This window comes from Rhinoraja longicauda, chromosome 3 (genome assembly GCF_053455715.1).
Source record: "Rhinoraja longicauda isolate Sanriku21f chromosome 3, sRhiLon1.1, whole genome shotgun sequence".
Lineage (NCBI taxonomy): Eukaryota > Metazoa > Chordata > Chondrichthyes > Rajiformes > Arhynchobatidae > Rhinoraja > Rhinoraja longicauda.
In genome coordinates, this window is record NC_135955.1 from 36,488,819 (window position 1) to 36,505,302 (window position 16,484).

General features: G+C 43.8%; 1 protein-coding gene across 2 annotated transcripts in view; it reads right to left on the reverse strand.

Annotated features, from left to right (window-relative positions):
* ric1 (RIC1 homolog, RAB6A GEF complex partner 1) overlaps positions 1-16,484 on the reverse strand; it is a 113,702-nt gene that overhangs the window by 56,320 nt on the left and 40,898 nt on the right. For both annotated transcript variants that reach the window (XM_078395941.1, XM_078395940.1), the window contains exons 3-5: positions 14,968-15,047; positions 3,182-3,289; positions 1,218-1,360 (exon numbers count right to left, since the gene is read on the reverse strand). In XM_078395941.1, the coding sequence (XP_078252067.1) occupies positions 1,218-1,360; positions 3,182-3,289; positions 14,968-15,047 (331 nt within the window). The remainder of the gene's footprint in view (positions 1-1,217; positions 1,361-3,181; positions 3,290-14,967; positions 15,048-16,484) is intronic.

The following is a 16,484-nucleotide window of genomic DNA, read 5'->3' on the forward strand; positions in this document are numbered from 1 at the left end:
AACATTTCTGAACTGCATGATTCGATCATTATAAACAATAAAATAAAATAAATATTTGCTTCCAAAATGCTTTGATAGGGGAACCTGCATCTCAGAACACAGTGGTCTTTCGCTCCTACACCTCTGAATAATTGGAGGGGTAGGGATGAACTTGGCTGACAGTTATATGTTGATTAGCAGAAACATTATTTGTTCATATTTATTGGATAGTCATTAAAAGATTGTTCTATTTAAAATAACAAGTAACATGTTCACTGTTAAGTCTGACGGTACATGCTTTAGCTTTCCAGTTATTTTGTCTTATCTCAAAGCTGCTTCAGTCCAAGTTTCCATGAACCTAATCAATCAAAATAAATTCTTGTGTTGATTAACCTTGGCATTTATTATTCCCACATACCTTTATAAAAGGAATATAGGTGTAAGGCTTTGTCTGAAATTTTGGGGAAAATGGTGTAACTATCTCACTGACAGCATTACAATCACTTGAACTCGCACATGCCGATAATTGGTGAGCGGCGTAGAGTTTGTTAAAGACCCATTAGCCCTCACTGACACATTTGCGGCAGCAACTAGTTGGTGCATGGATGTCTCCTTAGACAAGCAGGTCCTGAAAGGCAAACTCAACTCAAGGATGACAGAATACTACTTTCTGTGAATTTGACTGTTGAGAGGGCCTAGACTGAGGGTACAAAACATGCAACATAGAAGGTGGTGCAGCTGATTAAGATTGTCTGAAAACATCACAACTTTTATGTTTTTGTACAGGCTATTTTATCTTGTAGAGAATCATAAACAAATTTACAGCACAGGAGGCCACCTATCATGTGTACACCAGTTGAAAAGTGCGGGCAATCTTCCAGCACTCGGTCCACAGCCCTATTAGTTACACTCCAAGTACACATTCATGCTGCTTTAAAATGTGATGAACGCTTCTTCTGCCATCCTATGAACACTAGATCCCTCCCAGCCTCGTTGAAAAACTATTTTTCTTATCTCCCCTCACCTCATTCTACCAATTGCATTAAATCCACTCCTGGATTTAACCTTTTGCGAAGCATAACGGGTTTTACTGCTCAACAACCAAAGAACACTTACCCATGTATACCCACATGAATCTCATTTTAAAGGAAGAAAGAAAACTGAAATGGCAATTTAAGAAGCCGTTTTCCTGGATTAATCTCAGCACAGTTCAGAATGACAAAATATGAATATCTTACCTCGTGACGACTGAAGGTCTACAGAAAATGGAACAGAACAAAGATTAATGGCTTTCCTTCCATTTGTTAAACCATCCCAGTGAATAAGATGGAGTATCCTATCATTGGTAGCGATTACTAAATCATCCTGCATTGACTGCAAACTGGGAAGAAGGAAATTATATTTTATTTTTATTGAAACATTAAACCATTACAATAAAATCAAAAAAACTATCAACATCTCTCATCAGCAAAGATATATAATCCAATTCTAAATTTTCTACTCACAACCAATTTTTGATTTCTGTCTGTAGACATATTTATTACTCGTTAGAAAGAACGGTGATGGCATTGTTGCTGCAACATTGCAAATTTCAGTACTCCACAACAAATGATCATGTAAATGGTGCTTTGAATTAGAAGGGAATTAAAATTGTAATTCTAAGGAAGAAATTAATAATTTGGGTGGCAATAACAAGCAAGGATACTTTCATTTAGATCAGATATTAAATCATAGCACCCTTTGCTCCAGTTGCATGTAAAGATTCTGTTGATTTCTTGAAAAGCATTTTTAAGTGATAGTCTGTTCAATCCAAAAGTCTGTCCCATGGCCAATGACACCGAGAACAAATTACTTGGCCATTTGAAATTAAAACAGAAAATGCTAGAAACACTCAGCAGGTCAGGCAGCATCTGTGGAAAGTGAAACAGTCAATCTGAAAAGTCAACTCTACTGTTTTTCCACAGATACTCCTTGACCACCTATTTCCAGCATTTTCTGAGGTTTCTGGACTTTAAGCAGATTGATCTGTAGACTCAAAGAAATTGATTTTTTGAGAGGGATGAATAAAGATTACCTTTGCTATTGCCAATAACACCTCCGCTCAGTCCATCTTAACGTACCTGTTCTCCCGGTGGCTCAGCACTTCAAGTCCTCCTCCCATTCCCAATCTGACCTTTCTGTCTTAGTCCTCCTCCATTGTCAGAGTGAGGCCCAGTGCAAATTGGAGGAACAACATCTCATATTTCGCTTAGGAAGTTTACACCCCAGCGGTATGAACATTAACTTCTCTAACTTCAGATAGCCCTTGCTTTCTCCCTCCATCCCCTCCCCCTTCTCCCCACTGGTCTTACTGTCTCCGACTACATTCTATCTTTGTCCCGCCCCCTCCCCTGACATCAGTCTGAAGAAGGGTCTCGACCTGAAACGTCACCCATTCCTTCTCTCCAGAGATGCTGCCTGACCCGCTGAGTTACTCCAGCATTTTGTGACTACCTTTGATTTAAGCCAGTGTCTGCAGTTCTTTCCTACACAAAGTTCCACACTTGCATAGAATTTAAAAAAAAGTTATGGCCTACTCAAATATCAGCCTAACAAATAAATCAATGTCCTGTGGAAACTAACAAAAGGTGAAGAAAAAAACTGCAACAAACAAGGTTTTTTTGGGGTGATTTGTCCACATTACAACCACGCAAATGTGTTTTTAGATGGCAGCCAATATGCTACAAAATGATCATTTGTCAGCATGAATCTTCAGATCATGGCCAACACATATGAACTGCAAACAAATAAAATAAGGGAATGAAAAAAAATCAAGAATGACAACTATAAAAATGATTATGATTATTGATTATTTGGCTGTTTAGTTCCACAGTTCCAAATAGTTCTACAACTTAATTTCAACATCTTCTTGTTAAGGCTACTTTCCACCTGGCACAAGACTCCAGTACAGTTACACAATGTAATCATCTAGATCGATAGACAAAATGGAAGTTTCACGCAATACCATAACTATATTCTCAATACTTTCAAAATATATTTAACTCAAATTAATGAACTGCACAGAGTTACGTCCAATAAATCTAAACGCTAATCTCAGAGGCAGTTACAAAGAGAAATTCTCTTCTGAATCATGAAAAAATAACAATGTGCATTTCAAAAATGCAAAGCAGTTTGCAACAGCGGACTAATGTTCAAGGATTACCTTGTGATTTGTGCTTGGAAATCTAGCACCTTCTTCATCTCTACAGTTATTGATGGAGCACATTGTTCCTCCTTGTAACCGGTAGTTACCTTGACTCTTGGATTTCCCCTGTAATAAAAGAAGTGTATTTTTTAAAGCAGACATGATTGCTATTTTCACATTGCATATTCATCCAATTATCAAATGATCCATTATAATCCATTTTTAAGGAATTGAGGCATGTGATTGCATACAAAATGTCCTACTGAAAAGATCTTTTTTAATCTATTCAAGTTTTAAGAACCTTCAGAAAATTGGGATGCATTGATTATATTTTTTGGCCATGGCATTCAGAAGATACATAAACATTCACATCACTTTTTTAATGTAAATGAGAATTCAAGCAAATTGAAATATATACATTTTAAGATTAATAGATTTCTACTTGCTTGGATGAGCAATATGGAAAAGTAACAAAGCAGTGAACTTTTAACACTACCACATTAGAACAGTGCCTATTGGTTAAGAAAAGGGAACATGAATTCTTAAAACATTCATTGAATTTAGGAATACCGTTGAAGCCATTTTTGTCAATTCTTAAGTTCCAGGCAAGAGAAGAAATGAAGGAATAGCTCATTTTAAACCTATAGAGTTTAAAGCTTCCATTCCAAAGTTGTATTTCTGAATCCATTTTATATTGTAATTGTGTACATTAGAAAATGACTGGAAAATTGCTTCGGTTTAAAGCTACCAACAAATGCCTCTCATTAAATATTTTGATAGAGCCATCTTAAGCATTTAACATTCGACCAGTTCATGTCACCCTGCTAATAGCTGAAGGCAATGATGGGTTGAAAAAAATCAGAAGCACCACTTCATCCTCAAAAGTTGACTTGCTGCTCAATCTAAAACAGTGTAAATGCGTGTTGAAATTGGATCCATCTCTAACATTGGTGAAAAAGATAAAGTTAAAATTACTGATCAGTTAGCAAGATCAGACAGCGGCATAGGGCTGGAAGACTTGGAGAAATTTTTCCATTGATCTTTCAAAACATAAAATCAGCTTATTAATTCTGATAAACCTTTAAGGAAGGTTTGCATGTTCAAACAATTCTGCCATGATTGGTATCAACAAAGAAGCAGCATCCAAACAACAGACAATAGGTGCAGGAGTAGGCCAATCGGCCCTTCGCGCCAGCAAAGCCATTCACTGTGATCATGGCTGATCATCCACAATCAGTATCCCATTCCTGCCTTCTTCCCATATCCCTTGACTTCGCTATCTTTAAGAGCTCTATCTAACTCTCTCTTGAAAGCATCCAGAGAATTGGCCTCCACTGCCTTCTGAGGCAGAGAATTCCACAGATTCACAACTCTCTGGGTAAAAAGGTTCTTCCTCATCTCCGTTCTAAATGGCCTACCCCTTATTCTTAAACTGTGGCCCCTGGTTCTGGACTCCCCCAACATCGGGAACATGTTTCCTAACCCTAGCGTGTCCAATCCCTTAATAATCTTATATGTTTCAATAAGATCCCCTCTTATCCTTCTAAATTCCAGTGTATACAAGCCCAGTCGCTCCATTCTTTCAACATATGACAGTCCCGCCATCCCGGGAATTAACCTCTTGAACCTACGGTGCACTCCTTCTATAGCAAGAATGTGGTCTCCTCAAATTTGGAGACTAAAACTGCACACAATACTCCAGGTGTGGTCTCACTAGGGCCCTGTCCAACTGCAGAAGGACCTCTTTGCTCCTATGGAAACATAGAAACATAGAAAATAGGTGCAGGAGGAAGCCATTCAGCCCTTCGAGCTAGCACCGCCATTAATTGTGATCATGGCTGATCGTCCCCAATCAATATCCCGTGCCTGCCTTCTCCCCATATCCCTTGATTCCACTAGCCCCTAGAGCTCTATCTAACTCTCTCTTAAATCCATCCAGTGATTTGGCTTCCACTGCACTCTGTGGCAGAGAATTCCACAAATTCACAACTCTCTGGGTGAAACAGTTTTTTTCTCATCTCAGTTTTAAATGGCCTCCCCTTTATTCTAAGACTGTGGCCCCTGGTTCTGGACTCGCCCAACATTGGGAACATTTTTCCTGCATCTAGCTTGTCCCGTCCTTTTACAATTTTATATGTTTCTATAAGATCCCTCTCATCCTTCTAAACTCTAGTGAATACAAGCCTAAATATACTTAACTCCACTTGTTATGAAGGCCAACATGCCATTAGCTTTCTTCACTGCCTGCTGTACCTGCATGCTTACTTTCAGTGACTGATGAACAAGGACACCCAGATCTCGTACTTTCCCTTTTCCGAACTTGACACCATTCAGATAATAATCTGCCTTCCTGTTCTTGCTACCAAAGTGGATAACCTCACATTTATCCATATTAAACTGCATCTGCCAGGCATCTGCCCACTCACCCAACCTGTCCAAGTCACCCTGCATCCTCATTGCATCCTCCTCAGTTCACACTGCCACCCAGTTTTGTGATATCTGCAAATTTGCTAATGTTACTTTTAATCCCTTCACCCAAGTCATTAATATAGATTGTAAATAGCTGCGGTCCCAGCACCAAGCCTTGCGGTACCCCACTAGTCACTGCCTGCCATTCTGAAAGGGACCCGTTAATCCCTACTCTTTGTTTCCTATCTGCCAACCAATTTTCTATCCATGTCAGTACCCTACCCCCAATACCATGTGCTCTAATTTTGCCTGCTAATTGCCTATGTGGAACCTTATCAAAGGCTTTCTGAAAGTCCAGGTACACTACATCCACCAGCTCTCCCTTATCCATTTTCCTAGTTACAACCTCAAAAAATTCCAGAAGATTAGTCAAACATGATTTCCCCTTCGTAAATCCATAGTGACTCGGAACGATCCTGTTACTGCTATCCAAATGTGCCACTGTTTCATCTTTTATAATTGACTTCAGCATCTTCCCAACCACCGATGTCCGGCTAACTGGTCTACAATTCCCTGTTTTCTCTCTCCCTCCTTTCTTAAAAAGTGGGATAACATTAGCTACCCTCCAATCCACAGGAACTGATCCTGAATCTATAGAACATTGGAAAATGATCACCAGCATCCACGATTTCTAGAGCCACTTCCTTAAGTACCTTGGGATGCAGACCTTCAGGCCCTGGGGATTTATCAGCCTTCAGTCCCATCAGTCTACCCAACACCATTCCCTGCCTAATGTGAATTTCCTTCAGTTCCTCCGTCACTCTGGGTCCTCTGGCCACTAATACATTGGGAGATTGTTTGTGGCTTCCTTAGTGCCTTCCAAAGTACCTGTCCAACTCGTCTGCCATTTCCTTGTTCCCCATAATAAATTCACCTGTTTCTGTCTTCAAGGGACCCACATTTGCCTTAACTATTTTTTCCCTCTCCACATACCCAAAGCAGCTTTTACTATCCTACTTTATATTCTTGGCTAACTTACCTTTGTACCTCATCTTTTCTCCCCGTATTGTTTCCCAATCATCTGGCTTCTCGCTCATCTTTGCTGTGTTATACATCTCTTTTATTTTTATACTGTCTTTGACTTCCCTTGTCAGCCACGGTCGCCTCTTACTCCAGTCAACTTTGGACAGCTCCTCCCTCCATAGTCCCCTTTGCTCAACTGTAATAATGACACTTCCGATTTTCCCTTCTCCGTCTCAAATTGTAGATTAAAACTTATGGTCACTACCTCCTAATGGCTCCTTTACCTTGAGTTCCCTTATCAAATCCGATTCATTACACAACACTAAATGCAGAATTTCCTTCTCCCTGGTCGGCTCCAGTACATAAGCATTGGCAATTAAATGAACAAAGTGTCTGGAGCATATAAATAATTCATCGCTTGAAAATAAAGTACACCAAGAACTTGAACCATACATAATTCAATATCTATTTCATTTGGACACAGATTATTAACCAATTGTGGAACAAGTCTTCTCATCGATATCGTTGTTCTGCTTCAGTACACGTGACAATAAAATATTCTTAACTCTTGATGTGCTGCCCTAATTTACATTGATCTTTAGTAAGAGTTTTTCCAGAGAAAGGTAAAATATCAGTGGAAAAGATCATTGAACCACCATGTAACATTAACGTCCTTGATTACACAAAAAACGTGGCAAATAAACGATGCACTTGGGATTGTTACTGAAGCTACCCTCCCCAACTGCGCACACGCGGATCCGGCGGCCATCTTACGTATTAGATCAGCGGGCCCCAACTGTGTAGGCGCGGACCCGTTTGTTTTGCGCATGCGCGGATCCAGTGGCCATCTTATGTAAGTATCAGTTTCCAGGGCCCCAACTGTACAGGCACGTTGGGTTCCCATTGTGACGTCGAACACGCGTCCCCGTTGGATTCCCAATGTGACGTCGAACATGGCTGACGGGCAGGGCAGGGCAGGAGGAAAAGGGATTTTTAAAGTTTAAAAAGGTGATTTATAAAGTTAAAAAATTAAAAAAATTAAAATATATAACAACCATTTGAACCGCAGGACAATGGTGATTAAGGTGGTGCTAAAATTGGCATGCTATCATGTATCATTTTGGCTGTATTTCGAGAACATACAGGTCAAACACAGGCAAATGAGACGCCCAGACATCATGGTTGGCATGGATTAGTTGGTCTGAAAAGCCTGTTTCTGTGCTGTGTAAATCGATAACTCTATAAACTTCACACCACACTGCATCTTAGATATTACATCATTCAGGCCAAGAGTTAATAAATGCATTCCCTTTAAATCATTACATTTATAAGTCATTAATTAGGCATGTAGGATATGACCATTAATCAGCATGAGAATGGTGCCCAAGGTGCATAGTACACTCAGCGATAGAAAGAGACGTTTGAACTTCATTGCCACATCATCAGCACAAACGCTTCTTTGATGTGGTGACGTGTTTTAAGCAAATTGAAGAAAATGAAATCTGGATCTCTGTTCTGAACATCCTGGAATTGACCTGCTTCTCTAATACTTTGCAACGCAACTTAAGAATTAGTTCAAATCAGAATCAGAATAACCTTTATTGTCATCCAAAAAACATATTTTGGACGAAATTCCATTACCCACAGTCCAACAATAAGAAGCAATAAAAATAAAGCAATAACACACACAATCACAAAACCAACACAAAACTAAAAAAAAGCATCCATCACAGTGAGTCTCCTCCAGTTACCTCCTCACTATGATAGAAGGCCAGAATGTCTTTCTCTTCCCTGCAGTCTTCTCCCGCCGTCAGGCTGTTGAAATTGCCACGTCGGGGCGGTTGGAGCTCCCGACATTGAAGCCCCCGCCGGGCGGAGAAAGTCCCGCGGCCTATTCCAGGCCACGCCGGACGGTGAAAGGTTTGCAGTGGGCCAACCCAAGCCCCGCGATTCGGGGCGGGCGAAGACGCTGCTGCTGCCGGAGCTCCCGATGTCAGCCCCCACCCAGGGACCTGCGATCTTCCGATGTCCATAGGGCCGGGGCTGAAGCCTCCAAAGGCAAGTCGCAGCCGCACTCGCAGCGCCACCACAGCCTCCAAAGACAGCCAGCTCCGCAGGTGGCGAGTACAGTACGCGGGCTCTGCGAACCAGACCCCAGGTGGTCCCAGCTGGAAGCCGCCAGCTCTAGGTGTTTGGTCGTTGGTAGGCCGCAGCGTGAACGGAGACACGACCCAGTCTCCGTACGGAAGAGACAATTTTTACAGTCCCCCCCCCCCACATTTATCTGGTAATATCACAAAAGGTAAATGCTTATTTATCGTTATAGACCTATGAAAAGGCATCAAACTGAAGACTGTTTAATGGAAGCACTGAGATATGTTTGCAATACCAGATCTAATTGTTAAAACAGCACATTGGACTGCTAGGGGTATGTGCTATGCATAACTGGCACATGCAATAGCATTCCCAACTTTATTAAACTGATACAAAAGTTGTAGGTTAGGCAGGCAGATGGCAGGACAAAAGCCATCCTTTGACCTTGCTCCATACAAGTATGGGCTGCTTCATTTTCTAAGAAATCACAGATTAACATTTTACCATAATATGCAAAACTCCAGCATTGACAGGAAAAGTCACTAATAAATATAGTGATGTGGCGACTCCTGAGAGTTAGGCCACTCCTTGGCCGAACCCTCGGCACTGAGACTGACAGGGTCTGGGTACTGCACAGTCCACGGGGTTTCTCCAGCAGGGGTTGTGGAGAGAGAGGAGAGTGAACATGTGTGCTGGCAGCTTGCTGTGTTAATAAAGCTATCCTGACTGGACTAACCTGGCATCTAGCCTTATTTCAGGCTGAACCCATCGCTCCCGCTACATTGGTGACCCCGACGCTCCAAACTCGTCATTTTGGTGCACAACATGCAAGACGGCAACCAGCTCCCTGCCGCTCTGGCCGACCAGGCCCAGCTGAACGTAGTCGCCCCGAAGCTACCGACCTTCTGGATCTCCCAGCCGCACGTATGGCTTCAGCAGGCCGAGGTCCAGTTCCACGACCACGGTCGACGAGACCCGTTTCTACAACGTCGTCGGCGCGCTCGACCAGGAAACAGCCAGGAAACGGAGCGAGCAGTGTGGATCCTCAACATGGGTGGGCTTGGCGCTCATGAGCGAGATGCTTACCCTCATGGACGGCCACCAGCCCTGCCCTCTGTTTTGAGTTTGCGTTCCTGCAGCAGTTGATGGACTACATCTGCCTGCTCCTCTTCGGGGCCAAATTTGACGACCAAGCCAGCTGGTCCCGGGCGATGCCGGCGGAGGGCGCTGGTGTTACTACCACCAGCGTGGTTTCTGCGGCTCGACAGTGCCGCCAACCCTGCTCATACCCAGGAAACGCCGGGGCCGGCCGCCAGTAGTCGCCGCGGCGGCTGGCCAGATACATCGCCTCTACGCTTGGGACCGACATTCGGGACGCCGGTTCCTCGTTACCACCGGGGCGGAGGTGAGCATTTTGCCCCCATCGGGAGTCGACACTCGTTCAGGTAAGCGGTGGCCCTCGCTCACCGCTGTGAATGGCAGCCCCATCCGGACGTATGAAGTTCGCACGATCCCGCTTATTTTTGGTCCCTGTCATTTAACCTGGACCTTTAGTCGCCGACGTCTCCCAGCCGCTGTTGGGCGCCGGTTTCCTCTGGGCTCAATCCCTGTTGGTGGATGCGAGGGGGCAGTGCCTGGTCCACACTGCAGCGATGGAGTCGATCTCCTTACGCCCAGCTGCATCGGGCGGTGTCTTCCGTAGACTTCCCCCTGACAAGCGCCGTGTCGTCAGGGAGGAGTTCCGCCAGATGGAGGCCATGGGGATTGTCCAGTGCTCCAACAGCCCATGGGCGTCCCCATTGCACTTGGTGCCCAAGGTGTCCGGAGGCTGGAGGCCTTGTGGGGATTAGAGACGACTTAATGACGCCACGACTGCGGATCGGTACCCGGTTCTGCATATCCAAGACTTTAACGCCCATCTGGCCAGGGTTAAATTCTTTTCCAAGGTCAACCTGGTGCGGGGCTATCACCAGATTCCAGAACACCCTGACGACATGCCCAAGACGGCCAACATCACTCCTTTTGGGCTGTTTGAATTTCTCTGCATGCCTTTCGGCCTTAATTACGCCGCGCAGGCTTTCCAGCGCCTGATGGACTTGGTGAGCTGCGGCCTGGATTTTGTTTTCATTTACCTAGACGACATCCTCGTTGCCAGTCGCTCTCGCCAGGAGCACTGCGCGCATCTCCGGTTGCTCTGTCAGCAACTCAGCGAGCACGGCCTGGCCATCAATCTGGACAAATGTCAGTTCGGCCTCAGTTCCATCGATTTCCTGGGTCATCGTGTTACCCAGCCTGGTGCAGTCCCGCTCCCGGACAAGGTTGAGGCCATTTGCCAGTTCCCACGGCCTTCCACGGTGCGAGGACTCCAGGAATTCGTGGGGATGGTGTCCTTTTACCACGGGTTCGTGCTCGAGGCGGCTCGGATCACAAGGCCGTTGTTTCAGCTCCAGCCGGCAACTCAGCTTAGCTGAGAGGAATTACAGTGCTTTCGACTGGGAGCTCCTTGCCTTATACCTGGCAGTGTGACATTTTCGCTATTTCCTGGAGGGCCGGCGCTTTACCACCTTCACCGACCACAAGCCCCTGATGTTTGCCTTCGCGAAGGTATCCGACCCATGGTCCGCTCGGCAGCAGTGTCAGTTGGCAATCGTCTCAGAATTCACGACCCGCATCCGCCACATCGAGGGCAAGAATAATTGGTCACAGATCCATTGGTGCCGTCCATATCCTGCCCCGCCATTGGTGCCGTCCTGGAAGTGGCCCCGGGTATTGACTATTCTGCTTTGGCAGCAACCCAGCTGGAGGACAGCGAAATGTTCACCTATCACACTGTGATTTCCGGCCTGGTGCTGGAGGACGTGCCGTTTGGTCTTGCGGGTGCCACGATCCTGTGCGACGTGTCCACTGGTCAGCCGCGACCCATCATCCCAGCCGCCTGGCGCCGTCGGGTGTTCGATGTCATCCACGGGTTGGCTCATCCTTCCATCCAGGCGACGACTACCGTGGTAACTGCCCAGTTCATGTGGCACGGCTTGCGCAAATTGGTCGGTAACTGGGCCTGGGTGTGCATTTCGTGCCAGACGTCAAAGATTTAGTGCCACGTCCGGGCGCCCATACAAGTTTTCGTTGTGCCTCGCCGTCGCTTCGACCACATCAACGTGGATATCGTGGGCCAGTTTACCCCTTCTCGGGGCATCACTCACCTCCTCACTGTGGTGGATTGATTCACGCGGTGGCCAGAGGACGTTCCGCTGGCTGACACTTCTGCTGCGATGTGTGCCCTAGCCCTCACTGCCCATTGGATCGCCCGCTTTGGTGTGCCGGTGGACATCTCATCCGACCTCAGAACTGGGGTCTGCGATGGCCCGCCTGTTGGGGGTCCAGCTCCATCACACCATGGCCTATCATCCGCAAGCTAACGGCCTGGTGGAGTGGTTCCACCGTCATCTCAAGGCCGCGCTGAAGGCTCACGGGCCCGGAGTAGATGGACGCGTTGCCGTGGGTTTTGTTGGGGATCCGTATGGCCCTGAAGGAGGACTTGGCTTCTTCCTCTGTGGAACCATGTATGGTTCTCTGCCCACAGTTCTGGTGGATTTCATTCCGGTGCGTGACTGTGTCGGTGGCTCGCCTTATGCCGGCCCATTTGGACATCAGTCAACCCGTGCAGGTGGCCCAACCTCGTCGTCGAGGGCGTCCTCAATCCCGACCGCTCCCGCCTGTGCCTATGCTGGCTCCTGAAAGAGTGGATGTGTGTACGAGGTCCGGCCACCTCGTTCGTCCGCCGGTTCGTTTCGTGCCACCGGTTCCATGGGGGGGGGGGTGTCTTGCGGCAACTCCTGAGAGTTAGGCCACTCCTTGGCAGAACCCTCGGCACTGAGACTGACAGGGTCTGAGCACTGCCCAGTCCACTGGGTTTCTCCAGCAGGGGTTGTGGAGAGAGGAGAGTGGGCATGTGTGCTGGCAGCTTGCTGTGTTAATCAAGCCATCCCGACTGGACTAACCTGGCGTCTAGCCTTATTTCGGGCTGAACCAATCGCTCCTGCTACAAGGGTTGAGCCCAGGACACTGCCCCAAGGAGCTCTTGCAATGATATCCTGGGGTTGGGAAGACTTACCTCCAACCATCTCCTTCTGTTCAAGGTATATTTTGTGATGGAACAGTGACACAGCCGTAGTGCCAAAGAACCGGGTTTGATTCTGACTATGGGTGCTATATGTACTCCCTGTGACCGCGTGGGTTTCCTCTGGGTGCTCCGGTTTCCTCCCACATTCCAAAGACATGTGGGTTTGTAGGTTAATTGGCTTCTGTAAATTGCCCCTAACCTGTTGGATGCAAAAGTGGGATAGCATAGAACTGGTGTATGGGTAATCAATGGTCGGCGTGGACTCAGTGGGCCAACGGGCTTGTTTTCACGTTGCATGTCTAAACTATGTATAACTCCAGCCACAGGAGTTTTTTCCCTTGATGCTCGCTGCTTTCATTTTTACAGGACTACAAAAAGCCACTCTCTCAAAAGCTGCCCAAACATGAAGGGCAGTTACTTTCACCTTTTCTCTAGAATTTAGTTCTTTTGTCAACACTTGGAATCTTCAAACTTAACCTAACTACTCAAACCTGAGCCTGAAAGGAACTGACAAAATGTCAGGTTTGGTATAAAAGGTCTATGTTTGATACTAAAATTTCACATCTATTTCTTTACTTTGCTGACTGCAATTATCTTTGTGATGACTCTGATTTTTATGGTAGTTCCTTTGGCTATCTTTATCAAACTCTCTTTTAAGATGCAAAGTTCTCCAGTATTTTTCATTTCACTCTAAATTATAATAATTAACATAGAATACATCTGTACAAGATCAAGCAATTTAAAAATCTACTATTTTTCAGGAGAAAATTCAATGTTACCATCAATCCCTATCAATTTGTAAATTTCTTAGCTTTCCTCAGAGTTCTGATATACTACCTATGCTGAAGCCATGATCTTTACTTTGCAAGAAACAAAGGAGAGAGAAGTTGATCTTCAAAGAGGACAATGCAGTCCATGTGTATGTTGTAGTTAGTTTTGTTGCCAATTTCTCCCCACATTACACACTTTGCAGATAACAAGTTATATGGTTACATTTTAATATGGATAAATTAAAATAGTGCACGAAGAACACAGAAAAACACATCCATTTATATGAAATGACATCACCAAAACTTGCTGATTGACTGATAATTATTTTTACAGCTCAGTGACCTGTACAACTTCATTGTTTGGGGGAGATTTAAATCATCTGGCATATTACTGTAATGGAATTTTGATGTATTACAGAATTTAACAGAAAACTGTGAAATGACTTCAAAAGTAAACTAAAACACTGGAGTTTGGTTCACTGAACATGTTATTGAAAAGTACAAAAGAATCAAAGTTGGCCATTGCTCTTCATCTTGCATTTGGCAGCCACCTGACTCAAAAGCAATGTCATAAGCATTAAAGCATTTTAAAGTCTTTAGCATGCTGCGAAATGATAGGTTGCATAGTCAGGCTCTGGAAGCCAACCCTCAGTACAGGTGACGAATGCATAAAAGATAGATAACGAACTGTAAAAGCAGAGTTAAGACTTGAAACTTTGTATGCAGTGTTCTTTGATTCTTTCTCACCTTTCTTGTCTTCAGTATATTTGTTTGACTCTGGTGCACCACATTTTGTTATCAATCACATCTCAGTACACAGCAATGTCAAAAAACTCGAGACTCTTTTTCATAACCGTTGAACCCAAACTTTGGGTGCCCCAGCTCCCTTGAAGCTCTTCTAGTTTTCAATAACAAATGCTTTAAGGAGCAGAGCTGATATAAATTATAGTTTTCGGAAACTGGAGATTCTGCAAATATTAGGCCTCTTCCACAATGTTTGGACTTGGGCCCTAAATGCCAAGTACCTTCCCACTGACTCACATTCACAAGATGATTCTTTGTGTTCTGGACAGCCAATCCAGTCATCGGTGAGGATGATGACCGAAACAGTGGACATGACTCAAGCTGAAAGCAAGTGTTGTGTCTGTCTTATTGATGAAAATACGGTGGGTGTGATGACATACTAATGATCGTATATGTGTAGAGAAATGGAGAATTTGATTGTAAGCGGTGATTTATTAAAAAGCAACCGGGATGGAGTTTCTGCAAAACACAATTAAACCTACAGTCTTGAAATCACAGATGATCCTTGTGTGATCAATGTCAAACAAGAACAATATCAACTGAACGACACAACCATTTCAAAATTAAAAGTTCAAACTTACTTGGGATATACTGGTTCATATAAGTATTTCTCCTGTCCTGAATACACAATGTCAAAGAGTAAGATGTATCCATTTTTAGTCTGAAAGAAACAGAAATCAAAATTACAATGCATACATTTAAAAAAAATTTGCCTTTCTCAACCAGAAGAATATCAATATTTAATGTTGCCATACATACTGAAATAACATAAGGCCAAAAACATCCAATAAATTAGTTAGCTATCTCTTACACATTTATTATAAAGTAGAATCAAAGATCCTACTGTAGGTGCTGGTTTTTTCAAAAAAATACAAAGTGCTGGAGTAACTCAGCTGGTCAGGCAGCATCTCTGCAGAATATGGACTGTCATGCTCTCCAGAGATGCTGCCTGACCTGAGTTACTCCAGCACTTTGTGTCCATATTTTTAAAAAATATTGGTTTGAATTTCAAAATTTTCCACACATACAAACTCAATACTCACATCTTGGTGATAGTAAATTACATTTTATTTTAAATGCTTATTGTAACAAGTACCATTTATGAACTGTTATTTTTTACAAGATGAGATTTTGATTTATGATTCAGGAACATGCCACACAATTTCAGATTATAAACAATGTTTTTCAGACATTGCTGATTTTGAAAATAATCTATATAAAATGTCTGAAGGGTCCTGTCCCAAAACAACATCTACTCTCCAAAGATGCTTCCTGACCCAGAGTTTCTCCAGCACTTTATTTTTTGCTCACGATTTCAGTGTCTGCAATTTCTTGTGTCTCCTGTGTCAAATTGGGTCATTCCTATTTTTATGGAGACTTAACAACAATTTACAAATACTTGGAAACAATGTTTTAGCAAAATAGTCCCACCTAGGTTTATTGACATCAAGTCGTATGATAGAACAGATGACCAAAACTTGGTTCATGGTTCATATAACCTACATTTTTATCCATGTTAAAAAGTGGTGGTAGGGGTGGTGTGGTGATAGGTTGAGAGAGGTGAATAGGTTTAAGGGCTAAATGGGAAAGCTTGGAGCCTACCAGTTACCAATGGTAAGGTATTCATGGATGATCAAGAAGCCAGAATGAGTGAAGTGGAAATAACTCCCATGGTGAAAGATTATGGAGAGGGAAAAACAAAGATATGAAGAGATTTGAAATGTAACATCAAAATTATCCTTATCTTGGAACCAATCCAGATCCTTCAGCACAAGGGGAATGCATGAAAGGAACTTTATGCAAGTTTGAACATGTAATCTCAGCTTACCTGTATTTAATGAAGGTCAAAAACAGGAGGCTGGCTATTTGTACATTGGAATATTCACATCTTTGTAAAGCAAATATTTTCAGAAGGCTGACTCAGAGAGGGGTGAAGCATTGTACAGTAGGTGATAGTACAAAAGTGGGCTTATCCAGCTCTGGGACAGCAGATCAGTACCAAGACTTGGGTAGGAATAGTGAAGACAAGAGTATCCAAAAAAAAGAAAAAGGAATGTTTAATGATTGCATTTGTTTAAGATGGGTAGAGAAAGGAAAG